The 18,048-nt window shown below is 34.5% G+C and overlaps 1 protein-coding gene across 6 annotated transcripts in view; it reads right to left on the reverse strand.

Annotated features, from left to right (window-relative positions):
• Nucleotides 1-444: 444 nt before the first annotated feature.
• Nucleotides 445-18,048, reverse strand: part of LOC120335337 (tubulin polyglutamylase TTLL5-like) — a 29,404-nt gene continuing 11,800 nt past the window's right edge. For 2 of the 6 annotated variants that reach the window (XM_078109990.1, XM_078109989.1), the window contains 18 exons: nucleotides 17,480-17,706; nucleotides 16,372-16,444; nucleotides 16,065-16,200; nucleotides 14,749-15,505; nucleotides 13,935-14,058; nucleotides 13,551-13,732; nucleotides 12,507-12,692; nucleotides 11,813-11,970; nucleotides 10,754-11,074; nucleotides 10,079-10,180; nucleotides 8,444-8,533; nucleotides 7,041-7,193; nucleotides 6,288-6,413; nucleotides 5,441-5,553; nucleotides 3,866-4,777; nucleotides 3,410-3,644; nucleotides 2,575-2,769; nucleotides 445-2,186 (listed from right to left, as the gene is read on the reverse strand). In XM_078109990.1, the coding sequence (XP_077966116.1) occupies nucleotides 2,131-2,186; nucleotides 2,575-2,769; nucleotides 3,410-3,644; nucleotides 3,866-4,777; nucleotides 5,441-5,553; nucleotides 6,288-6,413; nucleotides 7,041-7,193; nucleotides 8,444-8,533; nucleotides 10,079-10,180; nucleotides 10,754-11,074; nucleotides 11,813-11,970; nucleotides 12,507-12,692; nucleotides 13,551-13,732; nucleotides 13,935-14,058; nucleotides 14,749-15,505; nucleotides 16,065-16,200; nucleotides 16,372-16,444; nucleotides 17,480-17,706 (4,146 nt within the window). In that variant the 3' untranslated portion in view covers nucleotides 445-2,130. Of the gene's footprint in view, nucleotides 2,187-2,574; nucleotides 2,770-3,409; nucleotides 3,645-3,865; nucleotides 4,778-5,431; nucleotides 5,554-6,287; nucleotides 6,414-7,040; nucleotides 7,194-8,443; nucleotides 8,534-10,078; nucleotides 10,181-10,753; nucleotides 11,075-11,812; nucleotides 11,971-12,506; nucleotides 12,693-13,550; nucleotides 13,733-13,934; nucleotides 14,059-14,748; nucleotides 15,506-16,064; nucleotides 16,201-16,371; nucleotides 16,445-17,479; nucleotides 17,707-18,048 lie in introns of all 6 variants that reach the window. The other 4 variants (XM_078109991.1, XM_078109993.1, XM_078109992.1 and 1 more) reach the window with 4 other exon arrangements.

Genomic DNA, 18,048 nt, shown 5'->3' on the forward strand with positions numbered 1-18,048 from the left:
GTCTAAAGAACAGGGAGACTTCAAATTTGAAGATTTAATATTTCTAAAATCAATGTTCAACTGAAATAGTTCCAATATTTTGACAAAAAATTTTGCAAACAAATTTGATTATTTCCTAAAATCTAAATCGAATCTAAATCTGGAAATATTATTGATTCCGGAATATATTCCATATTGGGCCATGGGTCGAAAAAAACCATAATCTTACACAAAATATACCGCATCTCTAGGTCTCTGAGCACTTATTGTATCAAACACTCTCGAATTTTGCCCTGTAGGGCATGTCCTACGGAACCCCGGTCCATTGTTCCCCATAGGAAACAAATATTTTCAGACCATCCCACGGCGAAATTCGGAAGGTACATCCACTCGCCAAAGTTATGAATATTTTACAGTGGACTAGAGCTGAAAAATATCAGACGGTGGTTTGTCATGTTGGGAAGGCTACAGTAGAAAAAAGAAAAAACTGAAACGGTGAAATTTTAGTTTCAACCTCCCAAAACCAATTTCACCTCATAGCTTGCGCCGCTCTACCCATCCGTTGTCCGTTCGCGGGGACGCCCCATGTCCCAACTTGCCCCACCTTCCCCTACATTATAATAGTTTAGTTTTTGCAGGATTAATTTAAGGCCGGTTTTATCAAATTTCATCACTAATATGTTGGTATTTTTATTTTATTTTATTCGTGCCTTGGTGGGTCACGAATAAAACGCGGTGGGTCACAAACGGGTCAGTGGTTCGCCATCCCTGCTATATATATAATATGACGAGCCACTCCTAGTGAGTTGGATGATGCTTAACCCACCCATAATGTATGAATGCGCTGGGTTCCTCTTCATAACTCGCTAAAATGCTAAATGTTTTAAGTTCACTGGGCACTTCAATTGTCTGACTGACAATTCGACAACGTTGCAATAGAAGATTCACTCGTGAAGAATGTAAATATGAATAATATATAATCAAATCCAAGCATGTAGTTTGAAATCTCTTTCAGAAGTGGGCATTTCACTTTCAATTTACTACTAAAACTCGTCCATGAGCCTACATGTATATTGTACTGAAAAGAAACAGAATTCATGAAGCAATACTTGCTAATATTTGTTTACCAGATTGCATTGATAAATTATCTTGGTGTAGCAAAAATGTTGCTCACTGAATCACTGAAAAAGATTTCTTTCTCACTAAATGCAGCAAACAATGTTAACTGGTATTAGTACAATACAAAAAACAATGACGCAAAACATTCAAATAAATGTAAAAATTTGATAGTCTTAAGTACAGCTCTTCAATGTTATAGACCAAATAACATTTTGCCACTATAATATAAATTATACAATTAAGTATGTTCACCAAGCGAGAAAAAAGGGGAAAAAACAGGAATAGTAACCACAGTTTGGCATGATAGGAAAATCAATTTCGACAGGTATAAAAGGTGTAATGTACTCACATTGGTATAAATCCTATAAAACAAATATTTAGTAAGAGAATTTGCGGATTAATATAGGATTAATATAGGTAATTACAGCGAAGAATACAATAAAGTAGTATACAAGAGTTAAAAACATCTAGAAACAAATGTGATAAGTACAAAAACGTAGAACATTTCAAGTTACTGGTAATACAGCAGTTCATCACTTTAGAGAAATCACAGTGCTGTTGCTTTACAGAAACAATGCTAGAATCTCTGAAAGTGTCAAAAGCGGGTGAAATTTCATTAATTTTCTATCAACCTTCTTTATCTTGTTATGTATTGTTTTAATTAAGCGAGAACATAGAGCACCAATAAACTAAATGATGCTTTCAAAGACTAATAGTCTATTCAAACAATATCAGAGCATCAGTTAATTTAGCAATACTACTAAACATCAGGAACAGAATTAATGTGCTATATATGTAATAAATGAAATACCAGTTTCTAATACCGAAAATAAAAAATAATAGTGGTTAATAATATCTATATAAAATTTAATACTTAATATGGTTAAAATTAGTTTGGTTCAGCATTTCACTTTGATATTGTTGAATATCGTATTGCATAACATTTGGAATAAAAATAAGAATCGAATCGATACAGAACAAATCTTTGATGTCATTATCTGAATAGAACACACAGATGAAGTAGAAATTGGTTCAAGGTTTCCAAGTCGGTCGTTTGGCACTGGATGGTCTTGATACAACATTTACAGCTAAAAAAATGATTATTTATTATAGCACTTTAAAAATTAATGATATTTTCATGAAGAACAGTAAGAAATATCACAGACTCAAATTTAACTAGTAGAATTTATTAGAATTTTAGAACTTATATATAAATAAATTTTGAGATACTTTAAAACGAAATAAAACTAACAGAAATTTGATAAGATTACAATCCATTTGTATCCATGTTTAGGACTCTTTCAATATCTTTGCGGACCCCCTGTGCAGTCATCACCGACCCCTAAGGGTTCATGGACCCCAGTTTGGGAAACCCTCCTTACACTATAACTCAATAATAGCGTAAGAACCTTTATTTTACATCGGAATTTGTAATCCAACTTGCTTTCTTACTAAAGCTATTACAAAACAACTTACCACCATTTGTATTTCCCACAGTGTGATACTCTTGTGGTTTCTCTACGATTCTAGTTGATCCTGTCGAGTTGTCATATTTGAAACTGTTGTAAAAGTCAAGTTGAAGGCTATCATCATTCACTGTCATAGTAGAAGGATTTGGGGACAAACCCGTCAACATTGGGTGACTTCCCGTTCGAGTGATTTTAGTATTTCCTATTCAAAAACAATAAGCAATGCAAACCAATAAAAACACTACACACAAGCAAATATAATATCACGAGATATTATTGAAATCTACGAAAAAATTCTCAAAACAAGTCAAATTGTGAAATAAATATGGTAATCATATAAAAAAAGCAGAAGTTTCTTCAGAAATTGTTAATGAAAATTCATTTATTACTGTATCATCCATTTTTTTGTATTTACGAGGAAAATCATGACATAATTCAATTTACTTGATGGAAATTTTAAAGTTGGAGATTCTGTTCTCGTCTACGAATAATGTAATAGTTCTAGATAATGTAAATATAGTGTGTGAAATTGATTCCTAATAAGAATAGATCTGCAAAATTAAAAAAGCCAATTTGTTGCCCCATTCCTAATCAAACTTTGCACACAAGTTGAGTCCAAACGCAGCCTACTCAAAATTAGACACATACTAGAATACTATACTATGCTACAATTGAAACAATTTTCAACGTGAAATTGAAATACAGCTTTGACTCCAATATCAACAAAAACACCAAACTCTGACCAGTGACCAGACTCCACTGCCAGGCATTATTAACTGATGTTAGTTGGGATTTCAAAACTTATACAATTCTACTCCATCAATGATAATGAGAGAACTCACCTAATTGTTTTCTCACAGTAGGAACAACTCTTTCAACAGGTTTAGGTTTTTCTGGTGGTCGTGGCACCTGAGGTGGTCGAGAACTATTATTGGTAGATGCATTCGCTGAAGATGACAGTTTATGAGCTATTGATGAGGCTGAATTTGGACGATGTCTGAGTGAGTATGAGTCATCTGTTCTCATATACGAATGTTGTGATTTTGCATCAACTCCCATCGAAACCATGTTATGTGCCTGCGTGTGATGCAAAAACTTGTTAAAAAAGTAATAAACGGCAATACAGGTTGGAAAATAAAAAAATGATATATTTCAATTCAACCAAGATTTTTTAGCAAAAAAAAAACAATTACAACAGCAATGAATTTAATAAATTACAACACAGCACAAATATTACCGATACAGGTTTTAAATTACAGCTTCTAGTTCTATGTAGTGATAATCCCAAATACATTCACCTTTCTCTTAACTGTTTTTTCTTGGGTAGCTTTTCTTTCTTTGTTACTATTAACAACTTCCTTTTTGTTTTTCCTACAGCTCTCTGCTGTTCTTATGGAACCTGCGCATGAATTCTGATATCTCCATCTTTTACAAGGTAGTTCTCCTGCCTCAAACATTCCTTTGATGCCTGATATAGCGTTTTGTACAGTATGATTGTCTCCCGTTTTTGCCCAGTCCAGGGCATTCTTATATACCATTGTACTTGAAGACGTATCAAGGCTCAATTCATTCGATGATTTGTCCGAACTTTCTCTGGAATTTTTTTTTAGAGATTTCGATGATTTTGCGGATGGATTGCTACTGTTTGAACCAGTTTTATGGTATGAATTCCAAACATTTTCTACTCTTGATTTTGGCCTGATTTGGCGTTTATGATCAAAAATTGGCATGCTACCGTTCCCCTTGACTAGGTCTTTTTCATTCATATCTTTGCAGTCATGGTTAATACATGATTTAACTTTCGGTCTACAATCTTCCGTCAAGGAACCTTTCTCACTTGATGATGGCAAACTAGCTTTAGAATCATCAACTGCTTTTTTACTGCATGGGCAAAATTTGGTGACGGAATATTTTAACGGAACGTAAGATTCTACAAGTCTGTAATAGAAAAGACTTTTTTCTGGTGAATTGTTTCTTGGTGATTCCCATCTATAAGCTGAAACTGTTTCTATTCTGCACAATTTTGAACATTGATCCTCTGTGGTTCCTTCACATTCTTCCTCATCCCATCCACACATTAAAGAATCGAGGAAATTTCTCCTCTGTGGCTCAATGCACTGAACTCCACTTGAAATAAAACTTTCTTCATTGTAAAAATTTTCTGCATTATTAACCTCAATATCTGTCTCTCCTCTCCACCCATCAATAACCTGTAAATCATGAACCATGTGAAAGTAATCTGTTGATTATATATTTTTCACGTCCTTTTGCTGGTTTTATACAAGCAGATGCTGATATCTAATATGCTCGGAGCTACTATTATTTGGCAGAACCGGCACCTTACCGGTTCGCCATTGCCTAGCCGGTACTCCCGTAGTGTGTACCAGATTAAGATTAGGGCATAATTTTATTACGATCTTCCTTATTTTAGTTCTATTACAAGTTCGTGACTGTTTGTGTTTGCAAGGTGAATATACCCTCTGCCCATAGGTTTCAGTCCCTTCACACAACTTGATGTAAAGTAGGCGAACAAAATTAGTTACCTCCATATTGGGACACACACTGCTGGAGCGCCGCTTACTCTACTTATTACACCCTGGGTGAAGTGGAGGCATGGGGATTGTACCCAAGATATGTAATTTACAATGCCAGCACAGTTACGCCTAAAGCTTTAACTGCTACGTCATCGTGCCGCCCGTAAAAACGCTGTAAACTTTATAATTAAATGAAAAATTATTTAAAAATTAGTATGTAATATTATGCAATTAAAACTGAACACAACAAAATACTATGCAAGACAGGTCTTTTAATTAATATAAATTAATAAAAAAAGAATTAATGAAATTAGTAGAAATCATTTTCACCCGTGCTACCTGAGCCACCATGGCTTGATGTTTGGCTTTGCTTTCTTGCAGAAGTTCTTTGCTTTGTTCAGCCAATGCCTGAGATTGACCAGCTGGGTTAATATTTCTGTATTTGTTGGCACCTGTGGTAATAACATATCAAAAAATCGATTTAAAACTGATGAATTTTGTGATGCATATTAAAAGAGAGCTGTACTTTCGTAGTGCATGTACCGGGTTAGAGTTCGGCCATAATTTTATTACAATTTCCTTATTTTAGTTCGATTGCAAGTTCGGGAACTGTCTGAGTTAGCCAATTGAATATACTGGTAGTAATGTTGCGAAAAATTCTATTCTAAAAAAAATTCTGAGGCAGGGGTGTGCAACCTCGTATACAAGAGAGCCAGATTCAAATATCTGGGTGAAACCGCTGGCCGCACCTTCATTAAATATAGGCTTTCCAGTAGTTGCATGCACAAAACATTTCGATTGATTGTTTCGCACAAGCTAGCTGTAAGCATTGTAACGTCATAGACATAGGCACGAATAATAAATTGAACTCAAGTTTAGGCTTTGCAATGGAAAGGGATTGTAATAACTCGCAGATATCAGATTAAACTAAATTGAAAACTCGTTTCGCAGGCAGCCCACCATTCAAAATTGGCACTTTTCAGCGGGTGACACAATTTTTCTTTTTGGGCCGCATTTGGCCCGCAGCCACAGGTTGCACAACCCTGTTCTAGAGGGAACATAACTTTTGGGTAGGCTTACAACATATTCAAACAAATTTTTTTTCATTTTCATTGAAGTAATTAAGAAATTTTTAGATTGTATTTGAGTTGCCCTGTATATAGTAAGAGCAACAAACAAAATCTACCTGATAACGTGCCTGCATCAGCATCCCATACACCATTTTCCATCATACTTTGAACCGAAGGATCAGTCGCAGCAAGATCTGATAGACTGGATGCTCGCTGAGATCCCAAATTATGCTGCTGTTGAACTGTGAAATACAGAAGATGAATCGAATGTGAGAATATTTTTATCAAGCTGCATTGAACTATAGTTATCAAGCTTCCTTAATACTGTAGTAATGTAGATGACATTTAATTCGTCATCCATATTAGGGCAGATACGTAAAAAGTTTCACCAAGTTAGTAAGTGTTATTGATTCTTTGAATAATGAAGATTAGAGTAAATTCTCAATCAAGAAGAGCGACCCTGCAGGTTGGGTGACACAACGGAGGTGTGCAAGTTTGGTGATCAACAAGCTTGAAGCAAAGTCAGTTTGGGCTCCATTCAAGACGGTATGAAAATCAGCAAAAAGCATTAACTATGCGATGGAAAGTAAAGCAAGGAAAAAGCTTCATTACGCCATATGGAACAGATACTTTCACCCACATTCCTTGAAATACTGGGACCATGCTAGCTTATCTTCCAGGTTTCTCACAGGTTCCACATTAGATGGTGTGAATAATATGTAATACATTATAGTTGAATGTATGATTAAAAGTAAAATTAAGTTTTTTTCATTTCAATTCTCTAAGGTTACAGACTTTTTCATACAATCATTTTTCTTTATATTATGACCAGAAAAAACCTTCAGACTTAGTACTACTCTTTTAATTACCGGCTTGCCGACGTGCTGCAGACATATTTGCCAAATTTATGTTTGAGAGATGTTGAGTCAAGGCTTGCAATTGACTAGTTGCAGAATACTGTCGTGCTGCTTGACGTTCTGCCAATTTCTGTAATGCATCTGCTATTGCTTCTTCATTGGCAGCTTAAAACAAAGTCAAATAGTCTTTATTTATTTGTTGCCTAACTTCGTACATAATTGAAATGTACCGTAGTACAAAAATACTAACATAGTTACCGTATGTCCTCTCAAATAAGCCGAGTTTGAAACTCAAAAATAAAAGCTGCCAAACTAAGGGGTCGCCTTGTGCGTGCATAACTCTGAAATGACATTATACTAACTTCATTCCAACAGCTATAGCTCGAATCATGCTAAGTTCTCATGATAAGAACGTGCACGCACACAAACGAAGCAGTATTGGTACGCTATGACAGCGAAATGTCTGTAATTGTAGGGTCTGTGCTGTGATTATAGGGTCAGCTTATATGTGAATTTTTCCAAATTTACCGTATTAGGGGTTGCTTACATACTAGGATAAACCAATGTAAAAAAAATGAGACGAATGATAAAAGATATTTGTGAGAGGTCAAAACACAACTGAGTCATTACGAAGCCTCATTTTTATGTTCTAGCTGCTTTGTATCTTATTATATAAATCTGGCATTGATTTCACTTGATCAGATCTATCAATTTATACACACTGTCGGCATGTGTTCAGTAACATGAGTAACTACAGAGAACACATTCCACATAATGAAATGTGTACGGTCATCCTATTTTTTCTTTTCTCAATATGTGCTGTTGGAGGTTTCCTAATGGATGTCAGTACACTCAGACATAAATTACAAATAAATGTAGAAAAAAGTAATGCAGGTAGCAGTAATATTTTTGAATAAATAAGCAAGCTGATACATCACATTAAAATAAATTATATGCCTATAATTTCCTTTAAGGTTGTCTTATTAAACTAAAATTTGATTATAATTGTCTTAACTCTCAATGGTTCATCACCTGCTAACTTTCCAAATGTATCGTTACAAAAATAATTTGAGAATGAATATACTATTACTGTATATTAAATACAAAAATACATTACTTGGACAATCGATTTCACTATGAGCCATATAAATATATAAATGATAACATAATTCACACAGCACACCAACATTCAACTTTGTGCATATTCAGACAATTCATGAATTTGAGACATATCATGATATTATTGCAAAGTTGAAATTTACAGAAAATTTACATTTTTTAGGAAAACGGGAGTCACTTCTAGAACCAAATACAATCTAATGCATAATTAGCATATATTCAGGCACCTTTTTAGATAACGTTTTACCACATGCATGATGTACCATAATGAACAACATTTACCACACACAACTCACGTCTCTTTTTGCATAGGATTTTCAATAAAGAATAAGACGGAGTGTCAAACTTTAAGGCAGGAAGACTGCGACTCCTAAGGCGTACCAGTCCTTGATTGCGTGCGAAGAAAAAGTGATACCAGTAAATTAAAACCACACAAGTGAAAAATGATACATGAGTATTATCATACTTGGATAACAAAATAAACAAATCTCAAAACAAAAATATTAAGCGTTTTGTAGTTCATTTCCAATTTTTTATACTGTATATCAAGGATCGAATTACCTGTAAACAGATAACAATGATACCAATTGTACAATAATTTATGTGCTACCATTCAATACAGATTGAAATATACATTTGAATTTGAATAGAACAAACACTGGTAAATTATTAATAAACTTTAAATTTTCGACCCAGATTTGTGTTTGATAGCGCGAAACTAGAATTTTCATTTAAAGTCGAACAGAGACTATTTCAACTACCCCCCACGCCATATTACATAGAAAAAGGTTAAATAAATGTACCTCATTTTCATAAATAGCAAAACAGTACAGAAGGCATAACTTTGAAAAATAAAAATGTCATGTCACGTGACGTCAGTCAAAAAAATGCTGACAGCTTCCACACAGCATAGAAAAAATAATTTCATATGCTTCGGTAAAGCGTGAAAAATTGGTAGGTGTGGAAACATGCAAGGACGCATTCTGAGGACACTTTTCATTCACCAAAAAAATATTAAGTCAAACATTTTCATCCGTTAGCCGAATTTTATAATTTCAAAGTGTTTCTTGTAATCAAAAACAAATTTAAGTGAAAAAGGCAGTCAATAAAATGATACCTCGTTCATGTTTTTCTTATTTTAATTTCATGCTTGTGTCGATCATTTTAATATTGTTTATTCATCCAATTCTACCGGTCCGCCGAAGTAAAAAAGTTTGGGAACCACTGAATTAAATTCTATATATATAAAGTTGCCTACGAATGCACTTTTTTAGTTAAGTGTCTGTTCATTTTGTGCACTGTAACATTTTACACTATTTCAAATATGTAGTTTTGTCAGCTACTTCCAAGAATGCATGCTTGGAGTATTAGAGTTTGGGTTAAAAATTAAATAATATTACAAGTACAGCTAACTTCAATAGCTGAATAGCTTTCTGAATTACAACACTGCCTTGTATGGTGGGCTTACTCACCGTCCATAACATTAGTTCCAAAACTCATAAATTCCCAATTTAAATTAGATATTAAAACCTTGGGTGCTGCTGCTTGATAAACAGTTTTGGTTCCCTGTGGCTTCCTTTCACAGTGAAATCGCGCAATTATCATTTTCTCATGATTTGTGTATGATGGATTTAGAAACAAACACTGTGAAGGGGAGAATTCATTCTGCAATCAGGTCGCCGCCCTTCTTTTTTTTAAGTGCAATTGTATTTATGTGTTATCGTGTGTATTAAAAAGTGATGTTTTTATTGATAAAAAAAATCGCCCTCTATCGGGTTGAAAAAAATAAACTTGCCGGACTTGATCAACTTCTCATTTAATCCTAGGCACAATAACGATATATTGTGCCTAGTTACCTTTGACAAAAGTCATCAATTTCATCACAAAATGAGTCAGAATTACCGGTGAGTAAAAAAAAAAATTCAGCTCACCTGTTTGGTAATGAAGACTCCCTCCTAAACTATTTGCATTGCCTGTAGCAGCAGATACTGGTCGACTATTAGAATGGTTGCTTTGTGAGTTACTCTGCGAAACTGACAAACAAATAAGAGAAAGTTTAGTACTAGACATAATAAGAATATTACTAGTTGTGTGAGCCACCCTACGACAGCGAGGAATCCAGCAATCCTCTAACACACTCAGAGGTGCGATGGCCAAAGAATTCCTAATGCTATGTACAATGGCCAACCACCACTGTATTATCTCATTAAATTAGTCTTCCAAAAAAAAAATTTCAAAATACATTATTACTTGTTCCCAAAAGATGATTTAAAAGGCTATATTAAGTGATTTACAGTATGTATAAATGAACCAATCTTGGCAACAAAAGTATTATATGAGAAAGATATATCATTCATAAAGCCCAACAGACAAATTTAATATACTGTTATATAAATTGAGTAAAACAGGCTGTTATGCACTATAATTCCAATAGAGAAAGTTGATAACTTGAAGTTTAATTATAGACAGAATATCTTTAACAACATAATTATTTGAAAGAAAATTTTTCTATCTGAGTATCATCTGCCAATGGACATCACTGTCTGACAAACAATTCAAATTGAACTTGAATGCAACAGAAAAAACTTCCATTAATAACATCTTACCTGGATTGAAATCTCTTGCACTGGACGGCCTTTTTTGGTTCGATTGTTGATTGGTGGTTACATTTAAAACAGATGACGGAGGTGTCAGTTTGGAACTATAGACATACGCAGCTTGTTGTAAAGAACTGACAGCAGAATTTGGTTTCTGGATTTGATTTAGATAAGCTGCCGATGGGTGAGGAGGTCCATGATGAGAATGAGAGGAGACTGTGACAGGACGAGACGACAAACTCGCTACAGAAGATGCTGGAGATGGAGATCTCATTCGAAAAGAGGAATATGCGGACTGACTTCTCCGATGAAGATTTAATTCGTATAAATCTGTGAATTCAAAAGATAGATTTATCAAGAATGATCAAATTAACTGCAATTTTAAAAAAAAATCACACAAAATTTATTATAATGAAAGGAGAAAGTGAGAAGACATACAATCTCTTTTGTAGTTACCGGTACCAATTTCTTGCCTTGAGCAAATGGTAGTGTGTCTTTACCACTTTACCTAAAGAGAGAACTTCCAAGCAGGGTTGCCTAATAACACATACAATTTTCTAACTATATTCAGACTGCTTTGTTCAATATGAATGTTTCTGATAACTTATCAACATGTTTAATTAAAATACAAGTTAAGTGTGGTGCTGGGGCATTGCCATCGCACTTCTGACTACCTTGTACAGGTTAGCATGTTTGAATCCTGTGAGGAGATAATCATGTGCGAGAGCATTGCTGGACTCTCTTCAGTCGTAGGGTTGTTCACGTAACTGCTGGTCAGTTAAGGATTCTTCCACCATCAAGTCCATGCATCTGAATCAAATTATTCTGGTGACCAGACGTGGCTTGCCATATGACTAGGTCTTGTCATCAGTTTCCATCTTCCCAAGATAAATTTAAAAATCCTATCCCATTTCAAAATTTATGCATGATAAATCACTAATTGGTACTGGAAAATTTGCCTACACAAGTTTAGAATTGAATGGGAGGGTGAATGTCACAAGATTACCCAATACTATCAAGTTATAAACCAACAGTATTTCATTTTAAATGAGTTAATCGAAAGACTACCTTCTCTATGTTCTTCAGATTGATACATTTTCCCAGTTTGGACAAGAGGTTGTGAAGGCAAAGTATCAATTGTTGTCAATCTATTGCGAGATTGTAACAGTGTCGACGTTGAAGTAGCCGTCGCCATGGTTGCAGGGGTTGAAATTTCTCTTTTCTCTCTTTATTTGAAAAATAATGAGAAACCCATGTTTGCGTTTTTTTTTAAATGAGTATAACAATATACCGGTATGTCTATGTTCAATTATATATTGTTAATTGAATTTTGCAAGACACGACCTACCTTGAATAGTATTATTCAAAATACTCTGTAACGTCATGTCACCGAAATACATTTGTGTTACTGTTAGTGTGCAGCAGGACTCTTAAATTGCGTGATATAGTCATGTTTATTCCTGTTACAATATCCTTGTATTACACGTATACAGTCCACTAGTGCGAAGGCATAAAGAACTAGATGGGGACTAAGTCACACATAACCCCACTCATAGTTAGCTTTAATCTGAAATCTGTTTTTCCAATGTGTATTGTAGTGTGGTGAAAATCTGTATGGGTCTGCCCCATAAAGGGAATAACTATACAAAAAAGCAAATCGCTCAAAAGTTAGCACTTCGAAGGTCAGATTTTTCTCAAATGTTTAATGTTCACACAAAAAAATTGTAAAATGAAAAAATCAAATCATTTAAAGTCACACCACCTTGATTTAGGTTTGCTTGCTCCAAGAAATACAGATGCAGATTTATTTTTGTGAGTATAAGTTGTGAGTACTTCTTCTAATTCTGCTTCTGATGCAGACAGAACAAAAAATCGAAAATCTGAATCTCTGATGCGTGAAATTTCTTGCACAGATTCTGTCCAGGCATCAACAGCTTCTTTTTCCAGCCTGTGAATATATACGGTACATGTCAACTTTAAATTTCAAAGCTGTGTGGGCTGTTTTTTTTAAACTGAATTTTCTTTAATCGATGACCATTTAGCGCGGTGGTGCGCAACCTGCAGCCCGCGGGCCAATAGCGGCCCACAATGAAATATTGTGCGATTGTAGAAAAGTGCCAATCTTGAAAGGTGTGGGACCAGCGAAACGGGTTTATGATTTAGTTTAACCTGGTATGTGTGAGTAATTCCAATCCCTCTGGTGTTTCAATGCCTATATTTGATCTTGTGCAAATCAAACAACGCATGTCATAAGATCAATAACGAAAATTTTTGTGTCTGCAACTACTAGAAAGCAATGTTAAATAAAGCCAGCCAGTTTTACTCAGTTTCGTATTTGTCCTATATTGGAGGTTGCACACCCATGATGAAGTGTCTATGATTATTTGAACATATAAAACATCAATTTTAAGAATAAATTAAAGGTAATACAGTTACCCCTTATTAAGGATAGTCGAAGTGTGTTTCATGCAAAACTGAAAGCAGTTTTACATTGGGAATTTTATGATATTTCAATAAAACAGTTATCAAAACTCTTAAACAGATATAGTGTAAATATATTTTTAAAAGTGTTTTCACGATTTCCCTATGAACAAGATTCGGTACAACCAACCCCTGACATGTGAAAAAAAGCTATTTCAGAAAAGACTATAATATTTCCCACACAACTTTGCCTACCCCATTTTTACACCCTTGGTGCGGTGGTGGGATTGGGTTAGAACCCAAAATATTCAATCTGGGATATCAACATCATAACCTTCTAACTCTTTAAGAATCTGGAAATAATGAACTTAGTCCATGTACTGACCCCAAACTCTGTTTCTGTTCCATTGTGTCAGTTTCTTTGTTATAAATATGAACGAAATCACCCAGTTGTTTTGCAAGAATTCTTTTTCGATCAGGAAGGCACAACCTTCTACTTGGCATAACAACAGCAAATGACTGTTTGAGATTTCCTGCAGCACGTTTCAAGAATCGTAAAACAAGATCCTGAAAATAAACATTTTTAAATAGACCAGACACAGTTTTATGAACACATAGGCTATGTCCTAATAATGAAGTACATACCGGTAATAATGAAATAAAATTAAGTTAGAGAACAAAGTAGGATTGCTTTATTCAACTTTTCTTAACCTGAAAATATTTTAGATCGAAAGTTCAAAAAAGCAGAATATTTTTGAGGTAAATTTACCATTTGCTCTTCTTGCTTTGTAACAGTTTCTGCGTTTGGTTGCGAATGACTTTCAGATTCTGCCATTAATCTCTGTTGCACTCTGGATAAATAAGCAGAAAATGCTTGGCGAGCTTGCACTTTCCTACAAAAAGATTAAAAAAACAAAAGTGAGTTTCTCTCTGCAATAGAATCAATTTGGCTTTTATGACACGTTTTCAGAATTTGAAAAGTTGCATTTTTGTATTTTTAGATTTGTATTTATCAATTGCTCCAAAATTTCACAGGGTAGAAATCTGAAATTTTGAAGCATCGCGCCTATGTGTTGTGTATTCGAGGATGACTGAAACACACATCTATATTTTTTACTCCGATTTTGACATAAAATACATTGCAAAATATTTTAGAGTTACAATACTGAAATTTGGATATAATACTTAGAAAATATTCCCTGAATGACTGATGGTATCACAATATTCCACGCCTTACATGCCAACGTACTAAATATAGAAAAAACAAACTGGTCCGTAATCAATCAGGATTCACATATTTATCCTGGGGAAGAGGAAAGACAATAAGACGGCTTAATCATATGGCGAACCACAGCCTCTCGTCCAGTTACCAGTGGTTAGGTGAACCACCCTGCGGCGGCGCACATAACCATCCCCATATGGGATTCAACCTATGAACCCACGCAAAGTAATCAGAGGTGCGGTGGGGAGCGTATTCCTAACGCTTAGCACGATGCGCCACACCACCGAGCAAATATTCTATTTTTAAAAAACGTTACATAAGCTACTTTGATTTTACTGTGGCAACATAGAAATTACTTTACCCCAAGTTCCCACCAGATTTGAGAGCATGTAGGACATCAAGTGTTTTTTTCTGTTGTTTGGTACGAGGACTATTAGCATTGACTGTACCATGTTTAATGGTTGACAAACTTTTATTTTGCGGTTGCCTAGGCTTTGGTGTGACAGCTTGTTCATCGTTTTCATCAGAAGAAGAATCAGTTGAATCATCACTGTCAGATACCGGTTGATTATCAGGGGTAGCACAAGATTTTGCATCACCTCCGCCCTCGTCAGTGATCTTTTCAACATTTTTATATGTATACACTCTTTGTGATTGACCTTGCTGTCTGGTTATGACAGTATCGTTAGAGTTCTTGGTCTTTTTATCATTTTTACCACTGCTGCTTTTTGATGACATACTTGTTTTGCTACTAGAAGTTAAAGACGAAGCACTTTGCTTGACTTGCGATTTTGCAGACGTGGAATTTCTTGCCGATGCATAAGCTGATTTTGTCAGTGGATTCAAGTCACCACCTCCACCTGTAATTGCTGGTTTTTGAGCAACTGTATTCTTTTGCTTCTGAGAAGTAGAAGCCTTTGTGGAAGATTTTACACTTGAAGTAGCTGAAGTTGAAAGTTTATGTGTAGGTTTGGAAATCTCTTTTTTCGTTGTTCTTTCAGTTTCGGAATCATCGGCTGAATCAGTGTCATCTTCTTCTTCAGAATCATCACTCTGTCTCGCCGTTGACCTTGAAGATTTTTTCAACTGACCTTGAGCTAAAGATTTGTTGTCAACACCTTTGAAAAAATAAATTGGTGTAATGTAAATATACAAACTTACTACTAAGTCCTATAGTCAAGAAAACCTAGTCACATGATTAGTATCAATTATTTGGAACCCTGGTAGTAATGATGGTGTGAAATGTGTGGCAGTACTAGTGTTGTGTCCTGTGGATAGTAGTAAAGATGGCATGTTATATGACTAATATCAATTGAATATCATCCAACTGCTTCAATTCTCTGTTACTATAATATAAAAAAATAAACTCTTTACAAAACCAAAATTTTCCTTTGAGACACTATTTCGACATTCACAAAACATACCTGACATAGAAAATAATCCTATTTAAATCATCGGAGAAAAATTATGCTTAAAAATTTAAAACTTTATAATTTTCAAATCTTGAATGGAACATTTGTAGAAAATAGAACAAAACTATCTAATAATTCGTGATACACTAATACCTGAAGCAGAGAAAATTTTGGGACACTGATGTGTGAGGTGTTTATAGTATCTAAAAATATTACATAAACATTTGAAAGGTAAACTTAACAAAAATCATTCGAATATACTCACCAATGGGTGTGTCTTTGCTTTTTTTCCTACTAACTGCTTTCTTAGTTTTCTTGTTCTTGAGAGATTCAAGGGAAAGAAGTTTTCTCTCGTATTGCATGAATCGTTCAGTCATAACTCGATTTCTGCTCTCCAACATCTTGTCAATAAAACAATACATAATTAGTTGTATAAGTCAGGTTAATAAAAGTAGGAAAACACATTAGAAACACATTCTTTCTCAAAACGAAGCACAATGGGAAAGTTGTTCTAAAACGGAATATTTCTTAGAAAGTCAAAACATAGCGAATACGCAAAAAAGACAACTTACTTGTCCTGCAGCAATACTTCTCATCCTTGCAACAGCAGTGGAATATACCCCTGATGATGCTTTGGATTTAACTCTGAACAGAAAATACATATACATACATTGGACAATCTTTAGAGTTGGTCATCATACATCAGGGGTGTACGGACTGCGGCCCAAGGGCCAAATGGGGCACGCAATAAAAAATTGTGTGGCTCGCGGAGAAGTGCCAGTTCTAAATGATGTGGCCGTGAAACAAATTTTTAGTTCAGGTAATCTGGTATGTGGGAGCAATTCCAATCCTTTTGCGCCGCAAACCCCATACCAGAACACGAGTGCCACTGTCATATTAGCTAGCAAAATACACGATGTTATAAAACGTGTTTCTCACTGAATTAGTTTAATGTCGGTGTGGAATTAAACTTGAATAGCAGTTTTCTTCAAAAATTTATGCGTTTTAACTCACCATTTCTGCAAGGACCCCTAATATTGCTGTGAGATCAATAACAAAAAGAAACAATTTTTGTGTCTGCAACTACTAGAAAGGCTATCTTATTACTATTTTAGAATATATTGATGATTCTGATAAAAATCATGGACATTGACAGACCTATGAAGTTACAAAACAAATTTTACAAGTTGTCTTAATTTTGTGATGTGTTTAAATGTATTTTAATTTTTAATATTATGTGACGGATTTCGACGGAAACAAAATAAATCGAAAAAATGGGGAAATATGAAAACATTTGGAAAGCAAAAAACAGATAGAGGGCAGATAAATTTAATCGCAATTTCAACAAATTCCTTGAGCAATTTTTCTGCTCGAGAATCCGTCAATAAATGTCATATTTGTAAGGTTTATATTTGAAAGTAATACATTATTCAGGGCAGCTGAATTTGTTGAAATGATAGAAAATTGAGAAACCATTGTGTCTATTCAATATCAATATCAAAGAAACAAAACTTAATTTTATTTATGGCGTACTAAAAACATGCAATTCACTATGAAAATTTTGCTTGATGATTTCTAACTATCTCATAAGATGTTAAATAAATTACTATTCCAGTAGGAATAAAGAGATATCTGCTGATCAATTAATACAAAAAATAATCATTATAATATTTAAATCACCTTTCAGGGAATAGTTTCTGCGCAAGTACAAAGTTGAGATTTGATTTATATTCAAGAAAAGATCCATATAATTCCCACGTTTCAGGAGTTGGAAAAATTCGAATGAAACTCCCTCGTCGCTGATATTGTTCTTTTGCAATCCTGAGTACCTTCGCTTCCTCATTACTCAAACCTGATACACCTGGCTCTTTAGGACCAGAAGCAGACACAGGTCTCTTTGATTGCATCTGCGTATAAATAAAAAATTGAAAAATAAGCGTTTGTAGGTCACAATAAAAGGATATTATGGAAATAATCCAAACAGAAATATAACAAAATTCAAGGAGATAAAGAAAATTTTACTACTGAAGGATAGGTTTATTGATTTTGGAAAAGAGAACTATATAGGTTTCTACCAGAGTCAAGAGATTTGAAAATTCCAAAACATTCATCGTTGTTTTGGTTGTTACCGATAGAGATTCCAAAATAAACATCTCTTCCCAACTACAACACCCATTTATTTTTATTTTTATTTATGTCACATTTCCGCCTTGTGAAACTGATTTTTAAACATATCTCATCTATACATA

This window comes from Styela clava, chromosome 2 (genome assembly GCF_964204865.1).
Source record: "Styela clava chromosome 2, kaStyClav1.hap1.2, whole genome shotgun sequence".
Lineage (NCBI taxonomy): Eukaryota > Metazoa > Chordata > Ascidiacea > Stolidobranchia > Styelidae > Styela > Styela clava.